Source organism: Cladophialophora yegresii (genome assembly GCF_000585515.1).
Source record: "Cladophialophora yegresii CBS 114405 chromosome Unknown aczIN-supercont1.5, whole genome shotgun sequence".
In the NCBI taxonomy this organism is placed as follows: Eukaryota; Fungi; Ascomycota; class Eurotiomycetes; order Chaetothyriales; family Herpotrichiellaceae; genus Cladophialophora; species Cladophialophora yegresii.
In genome coordinates, this window is record NW_006913049.1 from 2,159,855 (window position 1) to 2,186,759 (window position 26,905).

Consider the following 26,905-nt stretch of genomic DNA (forward strand, 5'->3'; position numbering starts at 1 on the left):
GTCCACATGCGTTTCGTATTAGATCGCTTAGTCGAAGAGACCGAAGCCCATATCCTCGTCGGACTCCTCCTTCTCTTCTTCCTTCTCGGCAGGCTTCTCCTCCTCGGCCGCAGCAGCGCCGCCGGCCGCAGCACCACCAGCAGCCGGGGCAGCGGCAGCGCCGCCAGCGCCGCCACTTGGGACGGACGCGAGCTTCGTGGAGCCTTCGGCAATCAGCTGTCGCGATATGTCAGTTCTGTCCCTTCATCCCTTCATAACCGAAGTGGAACGCCATACCTCGTTGATGTCCTTGCCCTTGAGTTCCTCGAGGAGCTTGTCGAGACGTTCATCATCAGCGTCGATTCCAACGGAGGAGAGAACCCCCTTGATGTCGCTGGCAGAGGGCTCGTTGTTGCCAGCGAGGCCGAGGAGGAGGTACGCAGCGAGGTGCTTCATTTTGGGTTGGTTTGCTTTGCGCGCGGGTCAGCTGCGGAGCGTTTTCTGACGGTGCAGTGGCCGACTTACAGGGAACTGGAAGGTTTCGAACAAGAGAGACAATCGATTTAACCGCTGGGTTGGGCGGAGACTGGCACTTCAAGTTCTTGGAGATGAGGGTGACTCAGGAAATCGGTCGTGCCTGGCTCGAATTGTTGCACTGTGCGATGCGAAAATCCGCGGAAATTCTTTGGGAAGGCTTGCCGAAGTCTTAAGCCAGATCTAGACTAGTGTAGTTTGTATGGTCTTGGCACGGGCGCAGTCATAACAGCGGCGGGGCCTGCGACTCTGCGTTCCCATTTCATTGTCCTTGCCCTCAACTTTTCTCGTTGTTCATTTCCTTCCTTTAATCTCACTGTTGCCTGCTGCGACTAGCGCCTATCACTGGTCACAATATTTATATCGGACTCATGCTCTGCGCGCAAACATGAGTACTATGCATACCATTGAGATCGGCCCAACTTGTCTTTGACTCTTCAACAACCTCCGACTCAGCTGGTCCGGCTTTCAAGATGAGTCTTTTCAGCGACATTGTCAATTCGATCGGCGGCGACAAGTCTCCTGCACCCCCGAGACTACCAGCAAGACCTTTGAGCGCGAATGGGGTGCGACCAGCGTCCGATGTCAGCAAGCCTGCCTCACGGCTCGGTGTACCGGCTGTTCCGTCACCACTGAACGGCGTCAAGCGGAAGGCCGAAGATGGCCCACCAAAGCTGCCAGAGAAGCTCATCAAGCCGAATCCGAACTCCACTACTACCAACAGAATCACTCATCGTCCAGCTGCCCCTCCGCTCAATGCCCCGAAAGCGGCCAATGAGAAGTCTGAGAAGAATTTGGCCGCACCCAGACCGAAGCTCAACACCACCACGGATCTCCCAGCCAGGGCGGCCGTTGTCTCAACAGCATCGCCCACTACAGCTGCCAAAGGTCCAGCAAAGGGTTCATACGCAGAGTTGATGGCAAGGGCAAAACAAGCACAGACGGAGAAAGCCCAACAAAGTCAAGTTGGCATGATCAAACACCAGCCAACGCACCGAGAAAGAGTGTCCAAGGCGATGGAGAGACGGCGGCAAGAGGAAGAAAAGGCCAAGGCGAGCAAGGAGAAACCCCGCGGGACGAGGCCTGCACCTGGGAAACAACAGGTCAAGTCTCGAAGCGTTAGCCCCGCGAAGAGGACCGATCAGCCGAGAGTGCCGAAAGCCCCTCGCCCGCCGTTGCATGCTCCTCCATCTTCCTCTTACAAGGGAACCATGGGCATCACATCTGGCCGTACAGCTAAGCCGCCACCCAAGCGGAGGAAGTACGACGAATATCTTGGCACTGACGAAGAAGACGAATCAGACGACATGGGTGGCTACGGCGAGGGTGAGGAAGATGATTATGGATCGGACGCCTCCTCTGACATGGAAGCTGGGCTGGACGACCTGGACGCGGAAGAGCAGAGAGCGCTGAAGGCCGCTAAGGAAGAAGATGCCCGAGAGTTGGCTTTGGAAAACCAGCTGAAGCGGGAGAAAGAAGAGAAACGAAAGAGGCTCATGGCGCTTGCCGACAAGCGGAGAAAGTGAAGCTGCGGCGCATCAGGTTGGCGGAAGTCTCAATAAGGGTTGCTGGGTTTTACGTCGTCTTGCAGCCTGACGCTTTTTCGCAGCAAATGGAGTGGCGTTGTCTTTGCATGGCCCGGTTCCCTAGGTATTCATGGTTGAGAAGTTAGCATCGGTGTTGGAGGCGTTTTGCATGACACGATGTCAAACACGGCTAACTGGTAGCGGCCATTGCTCATTTTGAACTGTATGGTCGTTATGGAGTACTGGAGAGTATACAAACTCAGCGCTTCGTCCATTATGCGCCTTGTAGATGTGTCAATTGCAGTCTTCGCCTGTATGGAGTACTATCACTATCAGACCGCTTCAAATGGTCGTCGAATTCTGATATATCGAATGAATGGGGAATTTGTAACCACTACACCTGCGTAGATGGCGCGATTTTCACAATTTGAGGATCTTTTCATCCTCCATCAACATGGACATCAACATCAAGTACATCAAACATAAACGCATGGTCGAACAAGCCCGAGCTAATTTGACACCAGCGTCTCAACGTCGACGCCCTCGACACGATAAAAGCCCAGTGCCTTCAACATGGGCTTATCATGGAACTTGTACAGATAGACCGGCTCGGATAACCCGTCCGCAGCTGTATGCTGGTACTGATTCCACGAGGGGATGCAGAACGTGTCGCCCTGCTTCCAGGCGATGCGCTGGCCGTTGATGTCGCTGTGTCCGTGGCCGCTCACGACATGGTAGACCGACGACGCGGTCTCGCGGACGGCAGGCGACGTGGCACCGGGGTTTAGACGTTCGGCGGAACCGCCCAGGATGCGAGATACTGTGGAACGGACCTGCGTGTTAGCGCATGTACAATGAAATGAATGGGTAGTCGGTCTGTATATTGTGAATTGAGCGCTGAACTTACCCTCGCGTCCATCCGCCTTGAGGTAATCCTCCGAGGCCCAGTCTCCGGGTTGAGCATCCAGCTTGGCCTGCATGGCGGACCAGGGGAAGACGATAGGGCTGGTGGTCGAGTCGACGTCGTCGGCCGGGTAGCGCGGCTGGGCGAAGTGCTCGACGAAGTGCACGGGGAAGTGCTGGAAGTTGGGCAGGTCGAGGCCGTCGAGCCAGATCATGGGGCCAGAGCCGTCCTTGCCGTGGTCATGCCAGTTCCAAGTCGGCGTGAGGATGACGTCGCCACGCTGCATGCCAATGCGCTTGCCGTGCACGGCCGTGAAGCCGCCTTGGCCCTCGATGATGAAGCGCATGGCGAAGGCCGTGTGGCGGTGCGCGCGGGCCGTCTCGTTGGGCATCACGAGCTGGAGGCCCGCGTAGAGTGTGTCGGTTGTGAAGGGGGCATCTATTGTGACGATGCGTTAGCGTGAGGCCTTTCGAGTTGCCGTGGGAATATACTAGAGTATCGACTTCTGCGCAAGACACATACCTCGAGCGGGATTCACTAGCATGAGCACCCTTCGTTCGGCCTGCTGTTCGGATACGACCTCTCCCGCGCGCAGGAGGGTCGGTTTGACTTCATCGTAGCGCCAGATGAAGGGCACGCACTTGGGGTTTGGCGCTGGGGGGTTGAGTTTCGCCATTTGCGCCCATAGGGGCTTGGTATTGACCTTGAGGGCCGAGTCGACTAATTCCTCGTTGGCATCTGCTTTTTGGCCCCATTTGGGGTTTACGAGCTCGGAGATCCGCTCTGTCACGTCGCCTAGGGAGCCCATGGTGCGGTGTGAGGATGGTGTTTTCCAGAAGTAAAGATACAGGAATAGGTATAGATATAGCTAATGTGTTAGTGGCTTCACTGGTACTGGTGAGGTGTTGTGCTTTGCTGTGGTGTGATGTGATAAATGCTTGGTATTACAGCAGGTGAAGTTCAGGACTTCTTATTCTTGAACGGATGATGCACAGTCGATGGGCGAAGTAAGCGTCGATGCCTAGATGGAAGCTTTTGGTTCCAGACTCATCAGCTGGTTCCGGCAGTCCGGCTGTAAGAATTCGATGGCAGTTCTTAGCTGAATCGACTGTAGGAGTGCATTGACCGGGCTGTGGATGTAGTGGTCGGTGATAGCGGGGGAGGCATGGCGGAGAAAGGAGGTCGACGTCTATGTCAAGGTCACCCTGGACGTTCCTTTGTCGACCTCCCCTTTTCCCGATACACACCCGACCAACGGAAACACTCCGTCCGCCACATTTCCTCCACCTCGACCGCTCCACCACATCGTCTACACAGCACCGTGGCCGGAGTTACTGTGTGGTTCTTCGATGTCGAGTTAAGCTTCCCACCGCCGCGGGACGAGTCGAGTGGGCTAAAATCGGGTGTTGCACGTCGGTCTTTCCGGGTGGCCATCGTTCTTTCGGTGCTGACACCACACTTTGTTGTACGTACCTCCTTTCCCGGGCGTGCGTGGGTAGAAGAACGCGTAAACAGAAAAGTCAATGTGTCCACGATCATTGAGCTTGGTACTCGAACATCCTCGACTCGAACGAAAACGCATTGCACGATTTCATATCTACGAGTCTTAACCAGCATAGTCCATTCAAAATGGTTGAGATCCTAGCAGGCGTGGTGGCGGTCAATGGGCAGCCGAAACCCCAGCCCGTGATGGGGGTGACGCCTGTGAAGGAGGAATTCATCCAGATACCCGAGGTAGGTATAGTACAGGAGATTGGAATATTACTTATTGGCCGAGTCCGTTCTGATGTTGTTGCCGGTGCTAATACTCATGCTCATATAGGCGGCCTCCTACCCAACTGGAAGTCTCGACTTCTTGGTCAAGTTACAAAAGGAAGAACAGAAACGGCTCAAAGCAATGAAGGCTTCCAGCTTGATCAACCAGGATGAACTTTCGGCCGTGCGGTTGAGTATCATTATCGTGGGCGCCGGGCTTGGTGGGCTGGCAGCGGCTATTGCCCTAACCAGGAAGGGACACAAGGTCACGGTCTTCGAGCAAGCCCCTGCCCTTGCTGAAGTATGTTATGATCTCCTCTCCTCCAAGCATGTCAGTGTCGCATTGCTCAAAAGCCTGACTCACGCTTCGCTCAAATCCAGGTCGGCGCTGGCATTCAAATACCGTCAAACTCAAGTCGACTCCTCCTGAGATGGGGGTTGAGACCATTCCTTGGTGACAAGGTCGTCGAGCCAGAGGACATCAAGTTCCGGAGATGGGAGAACGGCGCACCCATCGGCCTCACCAAGCTTATCCCAGACTTCCAGGAGAACTTCGACGCGCCATACTACGTGGTCCACCGGGCACATTTCCACGACGCGATGTATCAGTTGGCCCTGCAGCTCGGCGTGGAAGTGCAGATCAATTCTAAGGTAGTGGACTACGATGCTGAGAAACCCTCCATCACCACAGAGCACGACCAGTCCTTCACTGCTGACCTCATCATCTGTTCGGATGGAGTCAAATCCGTAGGACGGCCGAAAGTGCTCGGCGGCATGGATCAACCGGCGCAGCGCACCGGCTTTGCCGCCTACCGCGCGACCGTCAGCGTCGACGAGATGAGGCTGCACCCCGAGCTGGTCGAACTTGTCGCGAAGCCAGGTCTCAATCTGTGGATCGGCAACATGAGACACGTCATGACCTATACAATTGCGGGCGGCAAGTCGTTCAATATGGTTCTTTCGCACCCGGACCGCTCAGACCCGGCGACCTGGAATCATCGCAGCCCGGCGGAGATCCTGGCCGACATGAGGTCTCACTTCACCGGCTGGGACCCGCGACTCACCAAGATCATCGACATGATCAAGACAACGCTTAAGTGGCCGCTGGTCAGCGGCTCGGCCCTCCCTCGCTGGGTTGCACCTTCGAACAAGCTCCTGATCATGGGCGACGCCGCACACGCCATGGTGCCATACATGTCCGAGGGGGCTGCCATGGCGGTGGAAGACGCCGCAGCACTGGCTGAGGCCATCCAGCAGGTCGATACCGCGAAGCAGCTGCCCGAAGCGCTGCGTGTCTGGGAAACAGTGCGCATCAAGCGCACATCCCAGATGCAGGAGGCCAGTCTGATCAATGGCAAGCTGTGGCATTTCGCGGACGGGCCCGTGCAGAGGGCGCGCGACGAGGCTATGAGGCCCGAAGTGGAAGGCAAACAGTTCGTCACCAGTCCGAACCAATGGAGTGACCCGACGACCCAGAGGTGGTGCTATGGCTATGATGCAGAGGAGGAGATCAAGCAGGCGTGGGAGAGACGAGCGCCCAAATCGAAATCGAATGCGAACATGGTGAATGGAGATCTGAACGGCCATTGAGTATACGACACACCATAGGGAGAAGCGCAAAAGCATTGTTAGGCAGCGGCTCTCGGCGCACATGTCCTTTGTTGGCGTTTGCGGTCTGATACACGGGTTTACATACGGAGTAGTGACACTGGACTGAAGCTGCTGCAGCGGTTCTTTTAATAATGCTTACACCGAGTCTGTATCGCAAACTTTGAAACGTCAATATCGCCTTTTTGATCGCGTCAGCGAGATTGCAATAGTGGGCGGTGAAGCAAGGATACTCTGCACAAGGGGTAGACTAGGACGCCCAGCGTGAGCGACAACACGATCTCGACACCACGGACGGTGTCTCTTCCCACTAGCCGGTGTGGTTCGCTGACTCTCGAGCCTCTGCATTTGAGAGGGCCTTTGGCGAGGGTCGCCGACGAGGAGAACGACGCTGGCTTTTCGCAAGTCAAGCCCTGCACGATGTTCGGCCTCAAGGCGAGGGGGGCCCAACCACTGTAGGCTAAATCTGCCGTTCGAAAGAGGACGGTCGTCTTCATGCTGGGACGGCTGCAAGTGGATGCCGATGAGAGCATTACTACCTTCCGAGACAAGGACTTCAGGTATCGGTACAGAATGCGAACGACCACTTCGACGCTTGTGATTGAACATCAGGCCAGCAGGCACACTCGTGGGAATCACCGCCTTAGATTGCCCCATCATGCAACAATGCCTCCATTTCAGATAGTTTACCACACAGCACAACAATGTAAGCGTCGATGCGTCGATACTTTTCATATGACTGTGGCTACCGTATCTCCGAAGAAGAGCGGTGATTTCGAAGGGGTACGGCAGCATCTCACAGAGTCGGCATGAGGAGTCGAGAGCGACGATATCGACAAGACGTAAAACTTCCTCGCAGTGACTATACACGCAACTAGAGACATCTGATCTCACGATCAATTAACCCAAGGAGTGTATCCCGTGCGTGACACAGTTGAAAGCCTCGACCAGGGTTGTGGTTGTTTTTGATCTGCCAGAGTCAAACCCTTGGATTTAGTTACCTGATGTGTAGTCGCGCTAATTAGTCATTCTGTGGGAGGACCACGGAGGGCTACGAGGCTAGATGTTACCCAGTAGGAGCCAAGATAGGCGCTCCACAGCACCCACTCCAAAGATAGCCAGACTCTACTGCCGCCTCGGCCATGAAACAATCTGTTATATAATTGTTAAGCAATTTTAATAGCCACAAATCAACACCAAGTATGTGTTGGGAGGATGGCCGAGCTGGTTATGGCGTCAGGTTAAGGCTTCAGTCTTAGCACTCAAGTATCTCATTTGTTATGGGATAGACGTTTCCTGATGGGAGCAATCCCGCGTGGGTTCGAGTCCCACTCCTCTCAAATTTCTTTTGGTCTTTTTGAGCCATCTGTCCTCAGACAAGCTTCGATGCAATAATGAGGTGCACTGCACGTCTCGCAGCAGAAGACATGCTGCTACAGCCACCGCTCCAAGCACGGTCCGCATGTGCATATTGCCATCTTTCCGTCCATTGCTCGAATAATCCTCTTTGGGTCACTCGTCTACCCTTGTAATCAACTCACACTGAGGAGATGCTGTGCTACGGCAGAATTACTCGAAAAGGACTGTGGTCTCTGTCAAGGAATATCGAAATGGCAGACCCGCGGATTTTTGAAGGCAAGCTAGATGTTCAAAGCGGCGAGGAAGCAATTCCTGGCGCCTCTTATCATCGCACCTTCGAGATAGCGAGATGCCCGATGTTTTGCGGCTTTACGTTAGTTGTTGTGTTGGTACAGGAAGGCTCGGAGGCCGAAGAATTGCTCCACCACCGTCGGCGCCTGTACCGCGACGAATATGGCGTGTAGAAGAGAAGCATAATGAAGCCGTAGGAAGCGTGGAGCCATCGCAGAGAGCCTGGACCGCGAGGCTGACGCCGCTCACGTTGACGTCCTCGAGATATGGAAGGGGACGTCACAAGCAAAAGCACAGTCAAGCGGCCAGCACAACGCACACGATCGGCCGGAAGGACTAAGTGATACCGTGGTCCTGTATTGCATATATGCAGATGCGAGGGAATCTACGGGGCACTCGCAGGAAAGTAAACATCCGCACCCAGCCTTCGATATCCCGTACAGCTGTATTTCTTGCATTGCTCTCGACCAGAAGGCTGAACGCTGGACAAGTCCTCATTGAGGTATTCTCAACACAACTCTACCCTCAACCTCGTACCTCACAAGCTTCTCCATGACAGTGTTGATCTCTTCGAACGGATAGACTGCAACCTGCGGCACGACCTCGCCCTTCATGGCCATCTGCAGAAGCTCCTGCATTTCGGCGTCCGTTCCGACCGACGAACCCACGACCGTCAGACCTACGAAAGTGTCAGAAGAGGTGAGCCGTTGCGAATGCAACGCCAATGTCAAGGTTTCTGGGGAGCCAGGGCGCAACAAAGGACCGGAGCTTGGCAGAAGCAGGACAACTTACTTCTCACACACAGCCAGAACGGCGAAATAGCCAACGGTGCCCCAGTGCGAGGCAGGCCAATGCAGACCAACGTCCCGTAGTTCCGGATCAACTTGAGCGCCTGCTCATACGCAGCGTCTGTACCGGCCGTGACGATCGTGGCGTGGGCGCCAAAGCCGTTGGTCAGGCGCTTCACCTCGTCTTCAACCTGTTTGCGCGCGTCAGGACCGGGAAGGTGGCATGGCTACCATACCTAGAGCCTTGGGCAATGCTGGACTACGGGGCAACCTCACTGACCGCGTCTTTCTTGAAGTCGAGGAACGAAGTTGCCCCTAACTTCAGGCACAGTTCGCGCTTCGACTCCCCGCTGTCGATGGCGATGACTTTGTATCCGCGCCTGGCGGCGATTTGGACGCCTCTTCCAGCAGGGAGACTTGTTAGACAGACAGGTGACGGGATGGAGGGGCGGAAAGGGACAAGGCACACTCACATGTGTCCGAGGCCGCCTCCCGCGCCCGGAATGACCAGCCAGTCGCCTGGCCGAAGCCTCGCCTTCGCGATCGCAGAGTAGAGTGTCAAGCCGGCTGGGAAGGACGTGTGTTAGCGAAGGAGGGTAGGTTTCGCCACGGTACCACACGACCAGTGCCACTCACCACACAGAAGCGGTGCCGCGATTTCGGCCTTCAAGTCTGTTGGGATCCTGGTGACGTGCTTGGCCGGAGCGACGACATACTCTGCAATCGCCAAAGTCAGCCGAGACGCCTGTTCTAGCACCCGCGTGCGGCAGAAGTCAATCCTTACGCTGGAATGTCCCTCTTGTGTTCTACCGGGCCACATTGTCAGCAAGTCATACATCGGATGATGTGCGTAGCTCGCGAGACTCACCCGTCCAGAGTTGACCTGGTTGGGACACGCCGTCGGATTGACGTCGCAGATCTCGCAACTCCCACACGTGCTGTACTGCCATCTATCGCGTGGGGGATGTCTCCATGTTAGCTGCGGTCTGCTGGGTGCTTCTGCAGCGTATGCATTGCTCCACAGAGGAGCGCACTCCGAATGGAAGCACAAACCGTGGACCAACTCACCTGATACCCACTTTCGCGTCCATCAACTCGCCTGGCGCATTGGCGCCGACTGTCGACGCCGTTCTATCAGCCAGGGAGCCATCAGGTCTCGAGACAGTGCTCTGACAACGTACGTTTAACCACGTGTCCTACGCCCTCATGGCCCGCTATGTCGGTACTCATGGGCGTCTCGCCATACGCGCTATGCACGTCCGAGTGGCTGTGGCGCGGTCAGTCCGGGAGTCGCTCCGTCTATCAATCCGCCGGACCCCGCTGTACGCAGATGCAGATGTAGACGTGCAGCATAGACAGCCATATCATGCATGTAGGCAGCCTACTCACCAAAACCCGGTATACTCCAGTTTGACGAGCACATCCCCTTCACCCGGCATGGGCACCTCGATATCGTCTCTGATCTGGAAGCGAGCCCCTGGCTGCGGTTTCTCGAGCCATGCGGCCGTCTGCGTCTTGGGGATGGAGGGTGCCATTTCGATCCTTTGGCGATGGAATGATAACGCGTTACGAGTTCCAAGATACGCTCGTTATATGGACACGTGTGTATACATGTATCAGAAAGCACAATAGCCACTGTACAGTGCAAGACTAGTTCTGGCTCGCGGGCAGATCCCAGACTCGCCGAGACCCAGAGGTACTGTGTAAGCGCGCACAGGATAAGATATACTGTGTACAAGGCCAAAACGCGGGCCACGGCGGGACAAGGCTGGCTGGCTGCTTACAGTCGTAGTCGTACGAAACAAGGCATCGCCGTGACGAATCGGTGCTCTGGATGCCCCGGGAATACGAGGTAGCGAGCCTTGCCAAGAGGGAGTGGAAGTCGCGGCCGAATTGCGCTTACTGTGGTACGTACTGTGCCCGGCGGTGGGGAGAGGAGAGAGGGGCGGGGCAGGAGGGGCGGGGACGCGGGGTTGCTTGGTCCTTGGGCTGTGCACGAGGCTGCCGGTGGGGCCGCTCGACGACAGTCCGACACTTACCCGGCTGACCCGCTTGGCCATATCCCCTTTTTCCGACCGTTAACTCCACGATGTTCCAAGACTTTCACGACGTTGAGCGGACAGCGGGTCTGCTTTCCCCGGAATTTTACGAACGACAGCTCTGTAACTCGTACCCAGTACTGTGTAAACTTAGCGGTGACAAATCATGGGACGTGCGGCACAAGGGAATCTCATCTGATCTTCTGGGCTTGTGTCTACTGTAGGCTGCTGGAACGCGTTCCTCCGCTTAGGTGCTGATCTGGTCTTACTGGTCTTACTTACTACGTATGGGTACCTACTGCTTCCGCTTGCAGTCCTGTGTACTCCGTACTGCTGACGAAATTCCGTCTGAAGCCAGCGAAGCTGTAACCCAGCCTTATGAGCTTCGGAATCTACACACAACTTTCCGGCTTACTGTGTCCTGTCTCCTCGGAGGGAAGTCGCGGGAAGGCGTCCAGACCCAGCACTATCTCCATCCTACACTCTCGCCGCCGTTGCACACGGATTGTTCCGTTTTCAGAAGGCGTCTCCATGATGCACAGGCCCAGTCGTGGTGAACTTTCGCACCGTCCATTCCCTCATCTGCTTGCCTCTGAGGTATACCAACGCCATCAGCAAGTGTGCGACCAGCAGGATCGCCGCCATGACCACAAAGGGCACCGAATACCCGGCGCTTGTGTTCCACGGGACAATGGCGTAGCTGATTCCAAATGCCGCGAGGTTCTTCATGCCGTTGTCAATCACCATGACGGTATCCATCTTGGCTTCGTACACGTCAAGAAGGTATGCGAAGGAGATGCTCAGGGAGGAGATGAAGCAGAAGCTCACTGGAAAGGAGGTGGCGGCGTCAGAATACGTCCGAGAGAGCTGGACCAGGGCAAGCGGAAGCCACGTACCAAAGCAGGACCCAAACAGTGGGGCCACCCAATGACATTTCTCCTGCGTGCAGATGCCGAACAGGAGGGATCCCGCTATTCCGACCACGCCGGTGACGATGAGAAGCGGCAGACGGCGTTCCGGCTGTGGCTTGTGTCGCTCCTTTCGTGCTAGACGAAGAAAGAGACGGTCGGCGAGCACGCCGCAGAACAGCATGGCTCCCCACGTCCCGATCAGCGGTGCGAGGAAGGTAAGCCCCGAGTTCCCGATCGAGAACGGATACACGGTCAGGTAGGTGATGGATTGGGTGGTCTGCGAGCTCAGTTAGGGTGATATCGGGCCAAGAGGAAAGATGACTTACCAGGGTGTAGGTCGTGACCAGCAGAGTGAGCGAGAAGAACACCGTGTTCAGAATGACGATCGGATGGCCGAAGTATGGTAGAATGGTCAAGAGTCCATGAGCAACACTGAGACATGTGTCAGCTGGTAGGGGTCATTCCTGATGGTGCTCGCCGTCATTCATACCCGCGTTCTTTGGGTGTTCCGCCACCACTGACCGACCAGAACCGGAGGTCATCTTTCCATGATCTTGTCGAAGCTCCTGCCGCTGGATTTCCTGTATACTGCGTCTCCGGGACGAACAAAAGCATGAGGACCGCAGTCGCGAAGGTGATGATCGCTAGTATCCATTCAACCCAGCGCCAGCCAAGGGTTCTAGGGAGGGCAGGTCAGCAAAATACACCATGCAGCCGAACGATGGCAGGAAACTCACTGGTCTTGGATGATAAAGGCCCCAACAAGCGGTCCTCCGGAAAATCCGCTGGCTTGCAAGATCCCGATCCATGTCATGGCCTTGGCCCGGTCTTTTAGATGGAACACATCACCGACCAACTGAGGGCCTAATGTCTCCGGCGGGGCGTAGAAGAAAGAAGCGAGTGTCCTTGCAGCGACGAGGCTGCCGAACGAGGTCGCTTTGGCGGCCCAGCAGTCCATGCATCCGGCAGCGAGAGCAGCGAGCACGAAGACCAGTCTGACCCCGTACCTGTTCGCCACCGGCACCCACAGGAAGGAGGAGATGCCGTAAGCCAGGAGAGGACCCCCGACCATGTAGGTGGAGCTGTCAAATGAGGAATGAAACTCCACCGGGATGGTCTGAATCGCTGGTGCAATGATGATGATGTTGGACGTGCCCAGTAAGATCCATATGCCGACGACGAGAAGGAGGGTGAGCTTGCGCCATACACTCCAAGTGAGAGGATTGTGAGGGTCGGCAACAGAAGCATCCTGGTTCAGGTCCTGGCCCTTCCGCTCCACCTCTTCGATGCTGTTTTCGACGTGCATTTTCATAGACTCGACCATGTGGAATGAAGTTGAAACGTCCTTGTCATCGGCGCCGCCATGCTCCCTTTATCACTTGCAATAGGGTGCTACCGCTGGAAACATCTCAGGCCGAGGAAGGGGACGGAGACGTTGCGCTACTGACTGCCAGTGCGCAACGCCTCCGAACACGAACAGGGGCAATTTCGGACGGCGATAGCAGCCTTTGAGCATTATTGTTACTCCTCGACTTGGCTTGGTGTGCCACTGGTAGCGCCGTAGCGGAGATAACAGCTTGGCGAAGAGAATAAACTTCGCCCAGGGCCAAGCTCGTCCTAGTTCTTACGAAGCACCAGCTTCCGATAACCCCGGATTTTGCGCATCCCACGGAGGAGGCAGCGTTCCGATCGCGGGGTGTACAACCGCATTCTGTATGTGATCTGGACACTTGAACTTTGTTGCTTGAGTTGCCAGCTGTATATCTCAGAGCCGAAGCAAACGCTGGGCGTTACCGGAGTAAATCTCCTGGACTACATGTTTGTCGAAAAGCTTGTTCAGCTCCTCGTCCGTGCGAGTGCCCATACCACCCAATGCTGATGCTGGGGTGTATGGGAAATCGCTCCCGTATAGCAACCGTGAAGTATCTGACAGCCGTAGAAGACCGTGAATCTGGTCAGGAAAAGGGAAACCCGCCAGATCAAAATAGAACCTGGACTTGAACAGGTCCTTGACCGTGCTCGAATTCACTCCTGCATCCCCACCTAGAATCGCGGTGGAGAACGACGAGAATCTCTCCACGACAGGCGGGAGTGCTCCGCCACAATGCGATACGAGATACGTGATGTTCGGATAGCGCGCCACGGTCCCGGACAGGATTAAATTGACGACCGCGCGAGTGGTGTCGAAGAAGAATTCGAGCATGGGTGCCGGGTACTGCGAGAGCGGTCTCTCCCCTTCCGGTGCCTGGTGGGAACGGCAGGAAGTGGGGTGCATAAAGACGATGGCTTTCCGTTCATTCAACTTCGCAAAGACCTTGTCCAAGTGAGGATCACCCAGATAGTATCCGTGCGCATTCGTCATGAGAGCAAATCCCGCCGCGCCGAGGTCGTCCAGAGCACGGTCAATCTCGTCAATCGACCCGGCAACGTCTGGCAGAGGCAGGGACGCGAAATAGCCGAACTTATCGGGATGAGCACGGCAGATGTTCGCGACTTCATCGTTCGTTTCGCGAGTGACTCTTCGGGCCAGTCCATCATCGTGCGCCTTTAAGTGTGTCCCAGGCGAGGTGATGCTGAGTATAGACTTTGTGATTCCCAATTTCCCCATCAGGTCGATGTGGGCTTCAGGTGACCACGCCTGAAAGTGAATTGAGCTTAAGCATTGTTCGGGGAAGGGACTCACTCACAGGGATGGCGGGCATACCGTCGGGTTGGTCGTACCCGTGCTCGCTTGTGTACTGCCTCCATACCTCAGGCACAACGTGAGCGTGCGTATCAATCCTCTCCATGTTGCTCAAGTTCTTTGAAAGTGACTGTCCGGGCAACAGAGTCGTTCGTCCAGATAACGATGAGCCGGGCGAGCGATACATCAGCGGGAGGGGTCGCTGGTGCTGGACTTATGTGTTCCTGAGCGATGTCAGGTCCGGTCACTCGCGCCTCTAGGTCATATCAGTGCGACTTCGAGGGGCAAGGGTGTGGATCGGAAAGGAGGTGGCAATTGTAGAAAGTCCTAAAGCCGAGCCCGGTTGCCAAACACGGGGTATTCGGAGATGTGGGGAGGGAACACGATTCTACACCGAGGTGCTTATTGTTGATATCAGACGGTCCTATCGTCCCTAACAATATCCGTGCTAGACGACTTTGCAACAACTTCAGTCAATCGTTCCCAATGCCCGCCTCGCAGAAGGTGGATATATACGTCCTGCCTACCGGCTATCTCTGGCTGCCTGACCGGTGGATCTTTTCCGATGGCGAGTCAGGGCTGCGTCATCTGTCTCCGGACTATAGTTTTCTCATATGCCACCCATCGGGCAAGAAGGTGCTGTTTGACCTGGGTATGCGAAAAGTCAGTCACTGTCTCCTGGAACCCCTTTGATCGTCCTGGGGAACATGCATGTTAACACGGTTTCACACAGGACCTAGAACGAAATCCACGAGTAATCAGGGAGGATTACGCAGTGATTGAGCCATACGTGCCTAAAGACGCCCATGACTTGCTTGCAGAAGGACCAATCCACCCCGAACAGGTCGATATTGTGGTACTAAGCCACTTGCATTTCGATCATTCGGGGAACGTTGAACGGTTTCCCCGCGCCCGAATCGTGGTGGGACCTGGGACTCGAGATTGTATCCAGCCAGGCTATCCCGCAGCCGATGGCTCGCCGTTCGATGGCTCTGTTCTTGTGCACGACGGTTTTACCGAACTGAAGAATTCGGATTACCAGAAGTTCAGGACGGGTTCAGTGCCATTTGGCTTTCCGTTTGACGAAGGTGTCGATCTCTTCGGAGACGGATCTCTCCTTATCCTGAATGCTCCTGGTCACATGCCTGGCCACCAAATGGCACTCGCACGCACCGGTGAAGACGAATGGGTCGCTATGGGCGGTGACTGCTGTCACCACCGGAACTTGCTGGACGACCCGACTCGTGATATCAGCGTCGACGTGGGACCCAACGGGCAGCCAGGGTTTCACAAAGACCCAACCAGCGCGAGAGACACGATCCGCAAGACTCGGTCGTTGCACTCGAGCGAGAGCGTGTTCGTTGCGCTGGCACACGATGCCCAGGTGGACGGAATCATTCCGTTGTACCCTAAGAAGCTGAATGGGTGGCGGGCAAACGGCCTCAAATCGAAGGTGCGCTCGGAGGTATTGACGTTGGCAGAGGTCCAGGACAGATACCACGATTAGCCAAAGTCATGATGTAGGCGATAATTGGGTGTGATTTTCGCTCAGGCAATCAGCGTGGATTGGCAACTCTTCAGCTTGACTCGGAGGAGGAAGGCCGTGTTTCCGTGCCTTGAGCCACCTCCGCTTGATTTGACGCTGTGACTAAGTCCTGCCCAGCTCGGGAACGACGCGCGGGCTGTCTCCTGCACTGCGGCCGCCTCCGCCTTTGAGTGCAGTAGTAACGCATAAAGCGAGCGCCAAGTGAGGAGGAGATGAACGAAGGCTAAAGGCAAAGTGAGATGAGAATAAATCTGGGTTGTCAGACAAAATCTTTGTGTGGGGTCACCCTGTAGATGATTAGTCTGACGGAGGTGTTTCGCCGGGGACACGTCGGCTGCGGCTTGGCGAGGAGATTTCGAGGCTGCTCCTCCTCTTCCTATTGCTACGGCTATTGAAATTCGCCGTGAGAACAGACACAGCATGACCGATGCGTGCAGGGCGGCGAGATCGCGTACCAGCAATTGCATCGAAGCGGTTCGGCTGCTGTTGGCTCGTATGTGACAGGGGACCGGAGGCAGGTGATAAGAGAGACCAGTGCTCTGGGGAGCCCGCAGTCGTGTCAATCAAGCCAACAGGAGTCACAACCTTCCCCGATATCCCCATCCAGCACAAGATTCCACCTAGATATGCAGTCACGTCTGGTGGTATTGTAGCGAGCCACGTGACGGGTCAGACCACTATCCTATTCAAGGGCGACTGAGCCAGGATGCCGGATGCACCAGGCCGGAGGCCCTCAGAGGCGGATGCGCAGGGCCAGGACTCAGCAACACCACCGCCATCCTACAAACGACGTCGCATAGCGCTAGCATGCACCTCCTGCCGAAACCGAAAGTCGCGTTGCAATGGCGCTAGGCCCGCCTGCAGCCTCTGCGTAGAGCTTGGATTCGACTGCATCTACCAGCAACCCGCTGCTGGCAACGTCAAGCCTGTCCAGCCTCCCTCCGACTACGATGAGAGACTCCGGGCGATCGAGGAGACCCTGCGACTTCTTGTCAACCAGAAGGTCACGTTTGCAGGGGAAGGGGAGCGTCCAGCGCAGTCGAGCCCCGACCGAAATAGCTCCACCCACGATGTTGCCACTTCTCTTCACCCACCACGACAGGCATCCAACGATGACGAAGATGTCGCGATCCTCGACGAGGGCGACTCGGTCCAGCCGAACGCGGAGGACTCCGTCGATGGCATGGCCGCCATTACTGACCCAGAAGAGACAGAGTCGCGGTTCTTCGGTCCCTCATCGAATATAGCATTGCTGCGTCACATTTCTGACGCGACATCGGCCACTCTGAAGACGATAGGTCAATCTCGGCACTTAGAGAACGAGATCAATCAGTCGATTGTGTCACGGGTAGCGTCTCCAGTCACCACCACCCTTTCTGAGACCAGTCCAATAGCGCGACACCACATCAACGTTCGCTCTCTCCCGGCAGAGGCCCGCGCACAACGCCTGATCAAGCTGTTCTTCTCCGACACTGGGATGCTCTTCCCTTATATCCACGAGCTGGACATTCTCCGCACGTACTCTACAGCGCGACAGAATCGCTTTACAGCCGTGGGTCGGTCTTGGCTGTGCCTGATCAATGTCATCTTCGCCTTTGCGACATACATATCTGCGAGGCCGGATCAATCAGCAGAGAAGAACGCGGCCGAATCGGAGATATTCATAGAGCGCGCACAGACCTTATCTGCCGAGATTGAGATGAAGACAGCGAGTCTAGAGACAGGTAGGCTTCCTCTCCGCTCAATGCTGGTGGATCCCTTTGCTGATCGACCGTAGTGCAATGTTTGCTGTTGATGGCACAGTACCGCCAAGGCACTCAGCGATCCGACCAAGCCTGGAACCTCCATGGACTCGCGGTCCGAGCTGCAATCCAGCTGGGTTTACACTCACGTACAGCCGCCTCTGGACTGAGCCCGGTTGAAGCTGAGATACGCAAGCGGACTTGGTTTGGGTGCATGATACTGGACAGGTAGGCTGTCTGACTGTGAGATCACTCCAAGCACTGACCCATGACTAGGACGCTGAGCATGACTTTTGGACGACCTTGTATGATGCCAAATTGCATTGTCAAACTTGATCTACCTGTCAACCAAAGCCTGGAGAAGTTGACAATGTTAGGACGCTCTATTTCGGGGCCGAGCAACTTAGATCCTCCAGATACTGTCTGTTTCTTCACGGCGACGATGTACGCATCCATGACGAACCCTATTTCCACAGTTAGCTAACCTGGCACCAGCCAATTGTACTATGTCCTGGGAGATATCATTTCGGAGCTCTACGCGGACAACGTTGACGTCGAAGCTGGTCTGGCCATCCCAACCATCGTGGAAAGAACGGTCGTCCTCGAACAGAAACTCGCTGCGTGGAAGCACAGACTCCTGCCGCAACTGCAGCGGAGGCCGTGGGATACTCTGGACCCTGACGGTGTGTCGGTGTCCACCTGGGATCCGGTCTTCGACAGACTCAGTGTCATCTTGACGCTCCGCTATCTCAACACTCGCATCCTCCTCCACAGGCCGATTCTGAGTGCCTTCCTCCGGCAAAGAAGCGGCCCGAGGCCGGCTGAATCGCTGGCACGCGAAGACCCTTTCTTCAACGACCTCGGCGACAGAAGCGTCCGGATTTGCCAGCAATCGGCCATGGAGATCGTGGACATCGTATACAAGACAAGCAGGCCGCCGGCGCTCCTAGGCGCCTGGTGGTTCACAGCATACTACAGTAAGCGCGCACACGCTATTTCGAAACTGTCTGCTAATGCCCCTATTAAGCCTTTAACGCCGCACTGGTGATATTCAGCTGTATCCTGTTGGAGCTCACCAGCTCCCACCCAGAGACGTTACATGGTTCATACACGATCGCCACTCAATCGCCGGATCCGACCAAGTTTGTGGAAATGATCATCCGACTCCGACGCGCAATGGAAGCTCTCAAGCGGTTCGGCGAAGGCACCAAGTCCGCAAAGCGGATCAGAAAGACCCTTTTGAAGCTCATGCAAATATGCATGACGCTCGTGCAGAGAAACCCAGAGCTTGGGCCGGTCGCAATATCGGCCTTAGCCACCAGCCAGCAGGGGGAATCGGCACAGGGCAACGGCCAAAACGGCGCCCAGATGCAGCGTCAGGGTGTCGTGGAAGGTTCTGTCCCCAACAACGGCATGATGCAAAATCTCGGTCCAGACGACCCGTTCGCATTCTATGATATGGGCATGCAGCCGTACTGGGCGGACAACAGCCTTGATTTGTTCGCCGATCTCGTCGGCGTGGAGCCAGGCTTGACGGCCATGATGGCTGGATGAGGGCGAGTTAGATTGCCAGATTAGATGTGCAAATGCAGTAGTGAAATCGCAGTATGTGATACCTTTTCAGGACTGGATTCTCCGTAGGCTCGTCAGTTCCATGTTGCGGCTGCTGTCAAACCACGGGTAAACAACGTGGCCCCGAAGAAGAGGTCCACCACCTCTCTGAGGGCAGTCCAGTTAAGGCCGATATCGGGTCCGTTCTTTCCCCGCCCTCGATCCTCCTTGATGCTGGCCCCACACGCCTGTCGTGAACGCCATTATCAAAGACACTTAACTGTTGATACTACTCTCAACGCAGAGTACTGACAAGTTACTACAACACTCTCTCTATATCAACATCAGTATCATTACACGACTGGACCACCCACCATGAAACTCCCCTGGACGCGCCTGATCCGGTTCGTCGCCACCGATGGCCGGACCCTGCGCGGTGAACCCATTCTGCCGTCCGAAGATTTCGACCTAGGCAACGTGACCGAAGCAGACGGGTTGCAAGCCAAGGTGATTACCGGGGACGACATCTTCGACACCTCCGGCCAGACGAAAGTCACGGACGAGGTGGCCACGGTGAAGAAGATCCTGGGACCGCTGACGAGGGAGGACGTCCCTGTCATTAGGGCCATCGGGTTGAACTACGCAAAGCATAGTACGTTCGCCCCATCCTGAATGAGTTTGTCCCCGATTGATTGATGTGGTAAGTTCTACACGTCCTGGAGCAGTATAGCTGAGAGTGGCTACAGTCAAGGAAGCAGGACGACAACCCCCGCCTTTCCCGTTCTTTTTCTTCAAACCCACCACCTGTCTACAGGACCATGATGCGCCCGTGGTGATCCCCAAGATTGCACAGGATGATCAGGCAGATTATGAAGGCGAGCTGGTACGTATGCGGCGTAGCATCCACGACATGTCCCGTTACTGACCTTTTGCCCGCCCAGTGCATCGTCATGGGCCGCGACGCCAAGGACGTCTCCCGCGAAGACGCCCTCGACTACGTCGCGGGATACACGGCCGGCAACGACGTCTCATCGCGCAAGCTGCAACGAGATCCCGAGCTGGCCGGCCGGATCCCGCAATGGGGGTTTTCCAAGGGGTTTGACACCTTCGCGCCCGTGGGGCCGGTGATTGTGTCATCGGAACTCATCCCGGATCCCGCGCAATTGCACCTCAAGACGATCATTGACGGCGAGACGCGCCAGAGCGAGAGCGTCTCGGACTTGCTGTTCGATTGCGCTTATATCGTCTCGTACTTGAGCCAGGGCACGACGCTGCAGAAGGGGCAGGTCATCATGACGGGGACACCAGGAGGTACGTACCCGTTCGCGTTGTCCCCGTGCATATGCATGCATGCGTGTCTACGCACGCCTTGGTTCCTGTTTTAGCTCCTCTTACTTTTCCGTTACATTGTGACCGACTGACCTCTCTCGCGGGTTACAGGCGTTGGCTTTGGCATGAGTCCCCCGAGATTCCTCAAGCCGGGCAACAAGATGGAGATATCCATATCCAAGATCGGCACCCTCCGCAATGTGGTGGAGTTTGCGTGAAGATTGAAGGAGTCCTGTGGATTCTAAAAGCCGGTGCCTCGTTGAGAATGAGTGACCAGACTGGATGTCGGTTGCGGCGTTGGTGCGGCTGGGATTAGAACTGCAGATTGTTCATAGAGAAAAAATTGACCAGCCTACCCGTGTGTCGCTTGCCTGTGGCTGCCAGGAAATTGATCCCAAAGGTGTTCATGTTCACTCGATGCAGCAGGCTCCGGATATCAGGCGTATCGAGCGGTCGTTCACAATAGGATGTGAAGATCGCAGCGACTTTGACTGTGGTGAATGCGCTGCTTCTGTGCGCGTTTCGTGGACAGCAACATGTGTGCAGCCTCTGGCTATCGTCCGCCCAGGTCGGCTTGTAGACCCGGCGTGTATAGTGGGTAGGTGCCGGTGGAGGGGTCGGAGTATATTCGTACTGTAGCCGACGACTTTGATAAGTGCTTGCTTAGCCTTACCTGTTACTCATCTGCAACTCACCACGTTGGCGCCACCACGGGCCAAATGTGGCGCTATGGGCCGCCGAGCCTCCGGCCCCCAAGCAGGAACTCCCACGCCACAATTGTCCAGCTAATAATTAATTAGGCACCCGCCGCCGCCTGCAATGGAAGGGGCTGACGGCAGCTAATGTGAGCTTACTTGCTGCGTACAACCTTTCTTAAAGGGAACAGTGATTACATGTTCCCCCATGGAGTGAACCGGAGGTATTTAACCGTCTACCTAGATATCTTACGGCTTCTACCAGCGACTGCACGGTTGGCACGAGCGCACGATATCTTCCATCCAAATCTCCCCGTTCGAGCGCAGCAGAATACGAGATATGACCTCCATCAACCCCATGGCCGAACGACAGAGGATCGTGATCTAGGGGAACTTATGCATGGCCTGCACCGGCTTCAACAGCGGTGTCAACTACCAATGGCATTGAATGGAATTTACTGAGGCGCGAAGCAAGGACAAATCAGACGGACCTGTCCATGGCATCATGCCTTGCCTGACTCCTAATCACACACCTTCACTCCTCGGTAACCTGTCTTTCATACGCCCGCGCTGGTTTTGACGTCACCCGTTCGCACGGCTCTGAGTGATCGACCCGGCGTCGAAGTGATAGTCCGGATAAGGAAAAAAGTCACAAGACACTCCAGCAAAACACTATGAGGATTTTATCTCAGTGGACTTTTCGCACGCCTGTACTGGAATGTACAGTCGATGTGTTCATATCTAAGTATCTAACACCCTGCCTCTCACACTCAGGTAGCGACGATTCATAGAATGAACTTACTCGAAAGCCTGCAAAAATATGTGGTCAGTAGTGCAGTATCGACAAATCGGCAAGCACGTGGAAAGGGATTGGCATAGGCAGAGGCACCAAGGAGGCGACCCGTACGGAAACAGTAAGCTCCTGGAGGCTGGAGCCGGATCGGGATTGAGGAATGTCGAATCCATCGCACAACACACATCTGAAGAGTCAAGCACCGAGAACGAGACCGACGGCTCGCCAACAAGTCTTGAGAAGCACGGCTCCCCCGAGCCCGAGCGCAACGGCATCGATGGCAGTAAGGGTACAAATGAGAAGATTGTGGTTCAGCTCCAGGGGGACGCCGACCCTCTTGACCCGCGCAACTGGTCTTTGGCTGCCCGGTGCAAGAACATCGCCATCCTATCATTCCTCATCTTCTCCCAGGGATGGGCCAGCGGTGCTGACTCGATGGCCAACACGCGCATGAGCGAGGCCTACGGCGTCAGCAAGACGGCCAGCAATCTATCGCAAGCAACGTTCCTCTTTGGCATCGGCTCCGGATGTCTCTTCTGCGGACCCCTCTCAGAGACGATCGGCCGCAATCCAGTCTACCTCGGGAGCACGTTCTGCTATCTGTGCTTTGTGCTCGGCTGCGCATTCACCCCCAACCTAGGCTCCCGCATTGTATGCCGGTACTTTGTCGGCCTGTTCGCCAGCGCTGCGCTGGGCATCAACGGCGCCAGTGTAAGCGACCAGTTCCGACCCGTCAAGCGCGCGTTCGCCTTCCCGATCATTGCATGGGCGAACGTCGCGGCACCAATGCTAGCCCCCGTCGCAGGGGGCTGGCTCGTCCAGGATCCCCACCGAAGCTGGCACTGGGCCGACTGGGTGACGCTCATGATTTCCGGAGCTGCGTTTCTCGTGGCCCTGCTCTTCCTTCCCGAGACGTACCTGCCCGTTCTGCTGGACTGGAGGGCGAAAAACCTTCGTCGTGTCACAGAGGCGTCCAGCGCTCGATACACGTACGTGTCCGAGCATGCGGAGAAGGCACCCCTCGCGCAGCGCCTGCGACACACACTCCCCATGCCGGTCGTGTACTTCAAGAACGAACCCGTCGTGGCCGTGCTCGGCAGCTACCTCATCCTGATCTACATCCTGCTGTTCAGCTTCCTGTCGGGCTTCGACTACATCTTCACGCAGACGTACGGCCTCTCGCATGGGCAGACGGGCTCGTGCTTCGCCTCCATCGCCGCAGGGTCTACGGTATTTACGCTCTCCGCGCCGCTCCTGTTCCGCTGGTCACGCGACAAGACGGACCACGTCCGCCACGCGCCCGTCAAGCCGGAGTACAGACTGTGGCCAGCGATCGTCACCTCGCCGCTGCTGCCCATCTCCTTGTTCTGGCTGGGCTGGACGGACTACGCGAGCCTCCCGATCTGGTCCGGTCTCGCGGCATGTTTCTGTTTTGGAGTGGTGGCCACGGCTTTCTACGTCAGCAGCTACGAGTACATCGTCGACAGCTATACGGAACACAGTGCCGTGGCGCTCGCCAGCATCACCATGGCGCGGTACCTGATCGCGGGCACCATGGTCGTGGCCGCCCGGCCTATGTATGAAGGCATCGGGGTGCACTGGACGATGACGCTGCTGGGGTGTCTTGCTTTGCCACTGGCCCCTGCGCCGCTCTTGCTCAAATGGTATGGGGAGAAGTTGAGGGCAAAGAGTCCCCTGGCTGAGAGTCCATGAGCGTGTCCGGGTGGCGTTTCAGTGAGCGGTGGCGCATACTTCGACTAGCGCATGCCGTATGTTCTCCGTATCACGAGTGCTGTGGTGGTCCTGCGGGTGGATTTGACTGCATGCATGTGCCTCGTGGACGCAATGCAAGGTGCGAGTATTACCCAGTGTAAGTCTGCTTCGCCGCAACCAGCCACGGCACAAGTACGGAGTACGATCACAAGCATTGTATGGGGCACGACGTAGGATGGCGCTGCTCCACATATCTGAGATGAATGACTGAAAAAAAAGTGCGCGGATGTCATTCAAGAGCGAAGCGTTGGTCATGCTCGTGTTCATGGTTGTGCTCAGCTGCTATCTCTCACTTCATTCTTAAGAGTGTCCAGTCTCCACTACCAAGCCACTGCTTGCCTTCCCCGCTAGTTACCTCCCGCTTGAGTGCTGGGTTCTTCGCTGGAAGAGCCATATGATATTCGTACAAGTCCACATCCGGTGGAGATGATGTCTCCCTCAGGGATCGGGCAACGAGCCACCCGCTTTCGACGCGAAGCACTGGCTGTCTGGTCTAGGAGCTACCACCACCGCTGGCCTGACCACCCTTGCGGCCCGCCTCGGCTGCTCTCTCACTGCCTGGCTCGAAGGAACCGCTGGAAGCCTGTCCGCCCTTGGATGCAATTTCTCGCTGATGGCCGTCAGTTTTCTCTTCCACAAGCGGTGGCTTGAGGTTGGCCGGGATGTGTCCTTTTGCGAGACTTACCTGCTTGTCGGGATCCATGCTGGCGAAGCCGGAGTTGTGACTGGCTTGACCGCCCTTGGACGCAATCTCCTGGACCTCCTCCTTGGGACGGTTGGCGAAGTTACCGGGGTTGGTGTTGCCAGTGGAGCTAGTCGAGGTGCTGGAGGAGGTGTTGTCATTGCCGGTTGACGAGGAGTTGGATTGGCCTCCCTTGCGAGCGGCTTCTCGGACTTCCTCCTTGGGGCGGTTCGCGAAGTTGCCGGGGTTGTTGTCAGCCATGTTGGAGTCGTGTTGGTGTGGTAGTAGTTAAAAGTGATCTGGTTGCTTGTGTGTTCGTGAGCAAATGTGGTTTCAGATTGAACTTGATGGTTTGAGATATGGAAGGTGAGGACAGAGTGAAAAGTGCGAGACTTACTTATACTCGTCTATTGCTGCTTGAGGTGAGCTGTGATGTCACGGCCGTCGATGATGCCCGCGATGCCACGGTGAGTGAAGTGTCGGCAAGTGCCGTGAACAGTTCGGATTGAGAGAAGGCTGTGAAGTCAGAGGTGTTTGCTACTCGTACAAGGACGGGGATAGGTGCACAAGACAAGGATGCTTTGATATGTGCGTGCCCGGATTTGACTTCCGATTCGTCGCCTAAACTGGGGAGAAGGCCCCCCATATCCCCACAGCCGCTGGCTGCCTACTGCAGGGGCCCAATGGTTGATGGCTTCCCCTGGCCCTCCGGAGCCTGGCCAAGGCAACGGTGTCAGCAACAACAGACTCACTTGCGGATTGATGTTTCTGTTTCTGAAGATCAGGGGGCTGATGGTGAATGAGACGTCATAACGAGGCTTTACACAGTACGGATCATGTTCCGGGTTGATGAATGCACGTTTATCCTTGCCTCACTTTGCCCTGTCGAGGACGAACTTGGAACAATTACGCAGATGGATGCAAGTGATATGCAAATGACAGCCTTTCCATGGAAGATTGCGAGCGAGGTTGAGGGGCTATCCGTACTCAACGGAGTACTCCTGATAGATTCCATGCGATTCCTGGCACCTGACCTGGCTTACTCAATACAGTCGTCGCGGTACGCGCAGACGCGACGAGCACCTCGCACGCGTACAGGTGGTTGTGAGTGACATCATACCTAAGTAGCCACCCTTACGTCAAACATCGACCCCCGTAGAACCACGACTCCGGCCGGAGTGTCGCAGCTTACCTCGTACCCGTACGCCGAACTGCGGAGATATTGTGTTCTGTAAGATCAACGTAGAGGGCCGTGGAGGCCCACCAATCCACCATGGTCACCACTCGCGCAAAGGCCAAATCAGAAGATCACGGATCCGCAGAGGCTACTAGTAGCGAGCCTCAGACCGGGCAGAAGCGGTCACGGGCTCAGGCACCACAGACAAAAGCCACCCAGCCGAAAGAGAAACAGCACAAGAAGGAGCCAGCGCAATCCGAGCAGAAGCCCGTTGTTAAGAACCAAGAGGGCAAATCCGACCACGGAGAGGATGATGACAAAGGCGCACCATCGAAGTCTGAGACGAGTACTCAGCAAAAGCCGAAGCCGAAGCCGAAGCAGAACCAGAAGAAATCCAGCAACAAAAAGGTCGACAGGCTCATCCAACAATATGCCAATCTCCCTCTTTCAGACACGGATCTGGAAAACCCGGGCAATCCCACGGCCGACACGGTCCTAGCTCTGCTGCTGCATGCGATATTGTCGTCCACCAGGGTCTCGCATGCCATTGCCGGCAAGACGACCAGCCTGGTCATCAAGGCGGGGTATCATAACCTCGACGTCTTGAAGAAGAGCACATGGGAGGAAAGAACCGAAGTGCTCACCGAGGGTGGATATACTCATTATCGGTGAGTTCAACGCGCTACCGAGAGGCCCTTGCTAATCACACGATGGACACGCAGAGAAAAGACAGCGACCTTCCTAGGCGAACTGGCCGAGCTGGTTGAGGGTAAATACGGTACGTCTAGAAACAAGAGCCGTGGAGCTGGGTTCTGCCGTCCACAAGTACCTCACCGACTGACGCTGCCTGAGCAGATGGTGATCTGAACGCGATCCCGAAGACAGCGTCTCAAGACCCGAAGAAGATTCGCGCCGAACTCAAGACCATCAAGGGCCTCGGCGACGTGGGGATCGACATCTTCTTCACGACGGCGCAGCACGTGTGGCCGTGTCTCGCGCCGTGGATCGATCCCCGAAGTCTGACCACGGCGGAGAAGATCGGCCTGGGCAACGACGTGCAGGCGCTGTGGAACGACGTCGGCGAGGATCCCGAGGCAATGTGTAAATTGGCGTGCGCTTTGATGGACGTCAGGCTGGAGAAGCGCGAGTCGGAATGGACCTGAGACACGAGCGCCATACAGGTAGGCTCGTAAGGTGTTTTGAGCGGTGCATGTCAACGCCAATCAAGACGAATACGTCC

General features: G+C 56.0%; 13 protein-coding genes across 13 annotated transcripts; 7 read left to right on the top strand and 6 right to left on the bottom strand.

Annotated features, from left to right (window-relative positions):
• Nucleotides 1-27: 27 nt before the first annotated feature.
• A1O7_07509 (uncharacterized protein) lies at nt 28-435 on the bottom strand (the record flags this gene model as incomplete). Its single annotated transcript, XM_007761507.1, has 2 exons — nt 28-216; nt 277-435. 2 exons carry the CDS (start codon nt 433-435, stop codon nt 28-30), a joined length of 348 nt encoding a protein of 115 aa, XP_007759697.1.
• Nucleotides 436-986: 551 nt separating this feature from the next.
• Nucleotides 987-2,039, top strand: A1O7_07510 (uncharacterized protein; the record flags this gene model as incomplete). The annotated part of the gene is made up of 1 exon (XM_007761508.1): nt 987-2,039. The coding sequence occupies one exon, from the start codon at nt 987-989 to the stop codon at nt 2,037-2,039; it is 1,053 nt and encodes a 350-aa protein (XP_007759698.1).
• A 509-nt stretch (nt 2,040-2,548) lies between these two features.
• On the bottom strand, nt 2,549-3,751 carry A1O7_07511 (uncharacterized protein; the record flags this gene model as incomplete). The annotated part of the gene is made up of 3 exons (XM_007761509.1): nt 2,549-2,859; nt 2,947-3,381; nt 3,466-3,751. The coding sequence occupies 3 exons, from the start codon at nt 3,749-3,751 to the stop codon at nt 2,549-2,551; spliced, it is 1,032 nt and encodes a 343-aa protein (XP_007759699.1).
• An 821-nt stretch (nt 3,752-4,572) lies between these two features.
• Nucleotides 4,573-6,288, top strand: A1O7_07512 (salicylate hydroxylase; the record flags this gene model as incomplete). Its single annotated transcript, XM_007761510.1, has 3 exons — nt 4,573-4,677; nt 4,766-4,999; nt 5,080-6,288. 3 exons carry the CDS (start codon nt 4,573-4,575, stop codon nt 6,286-6,288), a joined length of 1,548 nt encoding a protein of 515 aa, XP_007759700.1.
• Nucleotides 6,289-8,450: 2,162 nt separating this feature from the next.
• On the bottom strand, nt 8,451-10,279 carry A1O7_07514 (alcohol dehydrogenase; the record flags this gene model as incomplete). Its single annotated transcript, XM_007761511.1, has 10 exons — nt 8,451-8,635; nt 8,749-8,935; nt 9,025-9,145; nt 9,218-9,311; nt 9,381-9,461; nt 9,529-9,550; nt 9,613-9,694; nt 9,813-9,861; nt 9,926-10,011; nt 10,134-10,279. The coding sequence occupies 10 exons, from the start codon at nt 10,277-10,279 to the stop codon at nt 8,451-8,453; spliced, it is 1,053 nt and encodes a 350-aa protein (XP_007759701.1).
• Nucleotides 10,280-11,299: 1,020 nt separating this feature from the next.
• A1O7_07515 (uncharacterized protein) lies at nt 11,300-13,000 on the bottom strand (the record flags this gene model as incomplete). Its single annotated transcript, XM_007761512.1, has 5 exons — nt 11,300-11,610; nt 11,680-11,971; nt 12,021-12,126; nt 12,185-12,373; nt 12,432-13,000. The coding sequence occupies 5 exons, from the start codon at nt 12,998-13,000 to the stop codon at nt 11,300-11,302; spliced, it is 1,467 nt and encodes a 488-aa protein (XP_007759702.1).
• A 459-nt stretch (nt 13,001-13,459) lies between these two features.
• A1O7_07516 (uncharacterized protein) lies at nt 13,460-14,483 on the bottom strand (the record flags this gene model as incomplete). The annotated part of the gene is made up of 2 exons (XM_007761513.1): nt 13,460-14,332; nt 14,382-14,483. 2 exons carry the CDS (start codon nt 14,481-14,483, stop codon nt 13,460-13,462), a joined length of 975 nt encoding a protein of 324 aa, XP_007759703.1.
• Nucleotides 14,484-14,863: 380 nt separating this feature from the next.
• On the top strand, nt 14,864-15,884 carry A1O7_07517 (uncharacterized protein; the record flags this gene model as incomplete). Its single annotated transcript, XM_007761514.1, has 2 exons — nt 14,864-15,040; nt 15,111-15,884. The coding sequence occupies 2 exons, from the start codon at nt 14,864-14,866 to the stop codon at nt 15,882-15,884; spliced, it is 951 nt and encodes a 316-aa protein (XP_007759704.1).
• A 745-nt stretch (nt 15,885-16,629) lies between these two features.
• Nucleotides 16,630-19,219, top strand: A1O7_07518 (uncharacterized protein; the record flags this gene model as incomplete). Its single annotated transcript, XM_007761515.1, has 5 exons — nt 16,630-17,647; nt 17,701-17,893; nt 17,942-18,109; nt 18,161-18,642; nt 18,693-19,219. The coding sequence occupies 5 exons, from the start codon at nt 16,630-16,632 to the stop codon at nt 19,217-19,219; spliced, it is 2,388 nt and encodes a 795-aa protein (XP_007759705.1).
• A 372-nt stretch (nt 19,220-19,591) lies between these two features.
• A1O7_07519 (uncharacterized protein) lies at nt 19,592-20,763 on the top strand (the record flags this gene model as incomplete). Its single annotated transcript, XM_007761516.1, has 4 exons — nt 19,592-19,868; nt 19,963-20,099; nt 20,158-20,527; nt 20,657-20,763. The coding sequence occupies 4 exons, from the start codon at nt 19,592-19,594 to the stop codon at nt 20,761-20,763; spliced, it is 891 nt and encodes a 296-aa protein (XP_007759706.1).
• Nucleotides 20,764-22,060: 1,297 nt separating this feature from the next.
• Nucleotides 22,061-23,746, top strand: A1O7_07520 (uncharacterized protein; the record flags this gene model as incomplete). Its single annotated transcript, XM_007761517.1, has 1 exon — nt 22,061-23,746. The coding sequence occupies one exon, from the start codon at nt 22,061-22,063 to the stop codon at nt 23,744-23,746; it is 1,686 nt and encodes a 561-aa protein (XP_007759707.1).
• Nucleotides 23,747-24,299: 553 nt separating this feature from the next.
• A1O7_07521 (uncharacterized protein) lies at nt 24,300-24,749 on the bottom strand (the record flags this gene model as incomplete). The annotated part of the gene is made up of 2 exons (XM_007761518.1): nt 24,300-24,416; nt 24,492-24,749. The coding sequence occupies 2 exons, from the start codon at nt 24,747-24,749 to the stop codon at nt 24,300-24,302; spliced, it is 375 nt and encodes a 124-aa protein (XP_007759708.1).
• A 1,012-nt stretch (nt 24,750-25,761) lies between these two features.
• Nucleotides 25,762-26,828, top strand: A1O7_07522 (uncharacterized protein; the record flags this gene model as incomplete). The annotated part of the gene is made up of 3 exons (XM_007761519.1): nt 25,762-26,333; nt 26,388-26,443; nt 26,521-26,828. The coding sequence occupies 3 exons, from the start codon at nt 25,762-25,764 to the stop codon at nt 26,826-26,828; spliced, it is 936 nt and encodes a 311-aa protein (XP_007759709.1).
• Nucleotides 26,829-26,905: the final 77 nt, after the last annotated feature.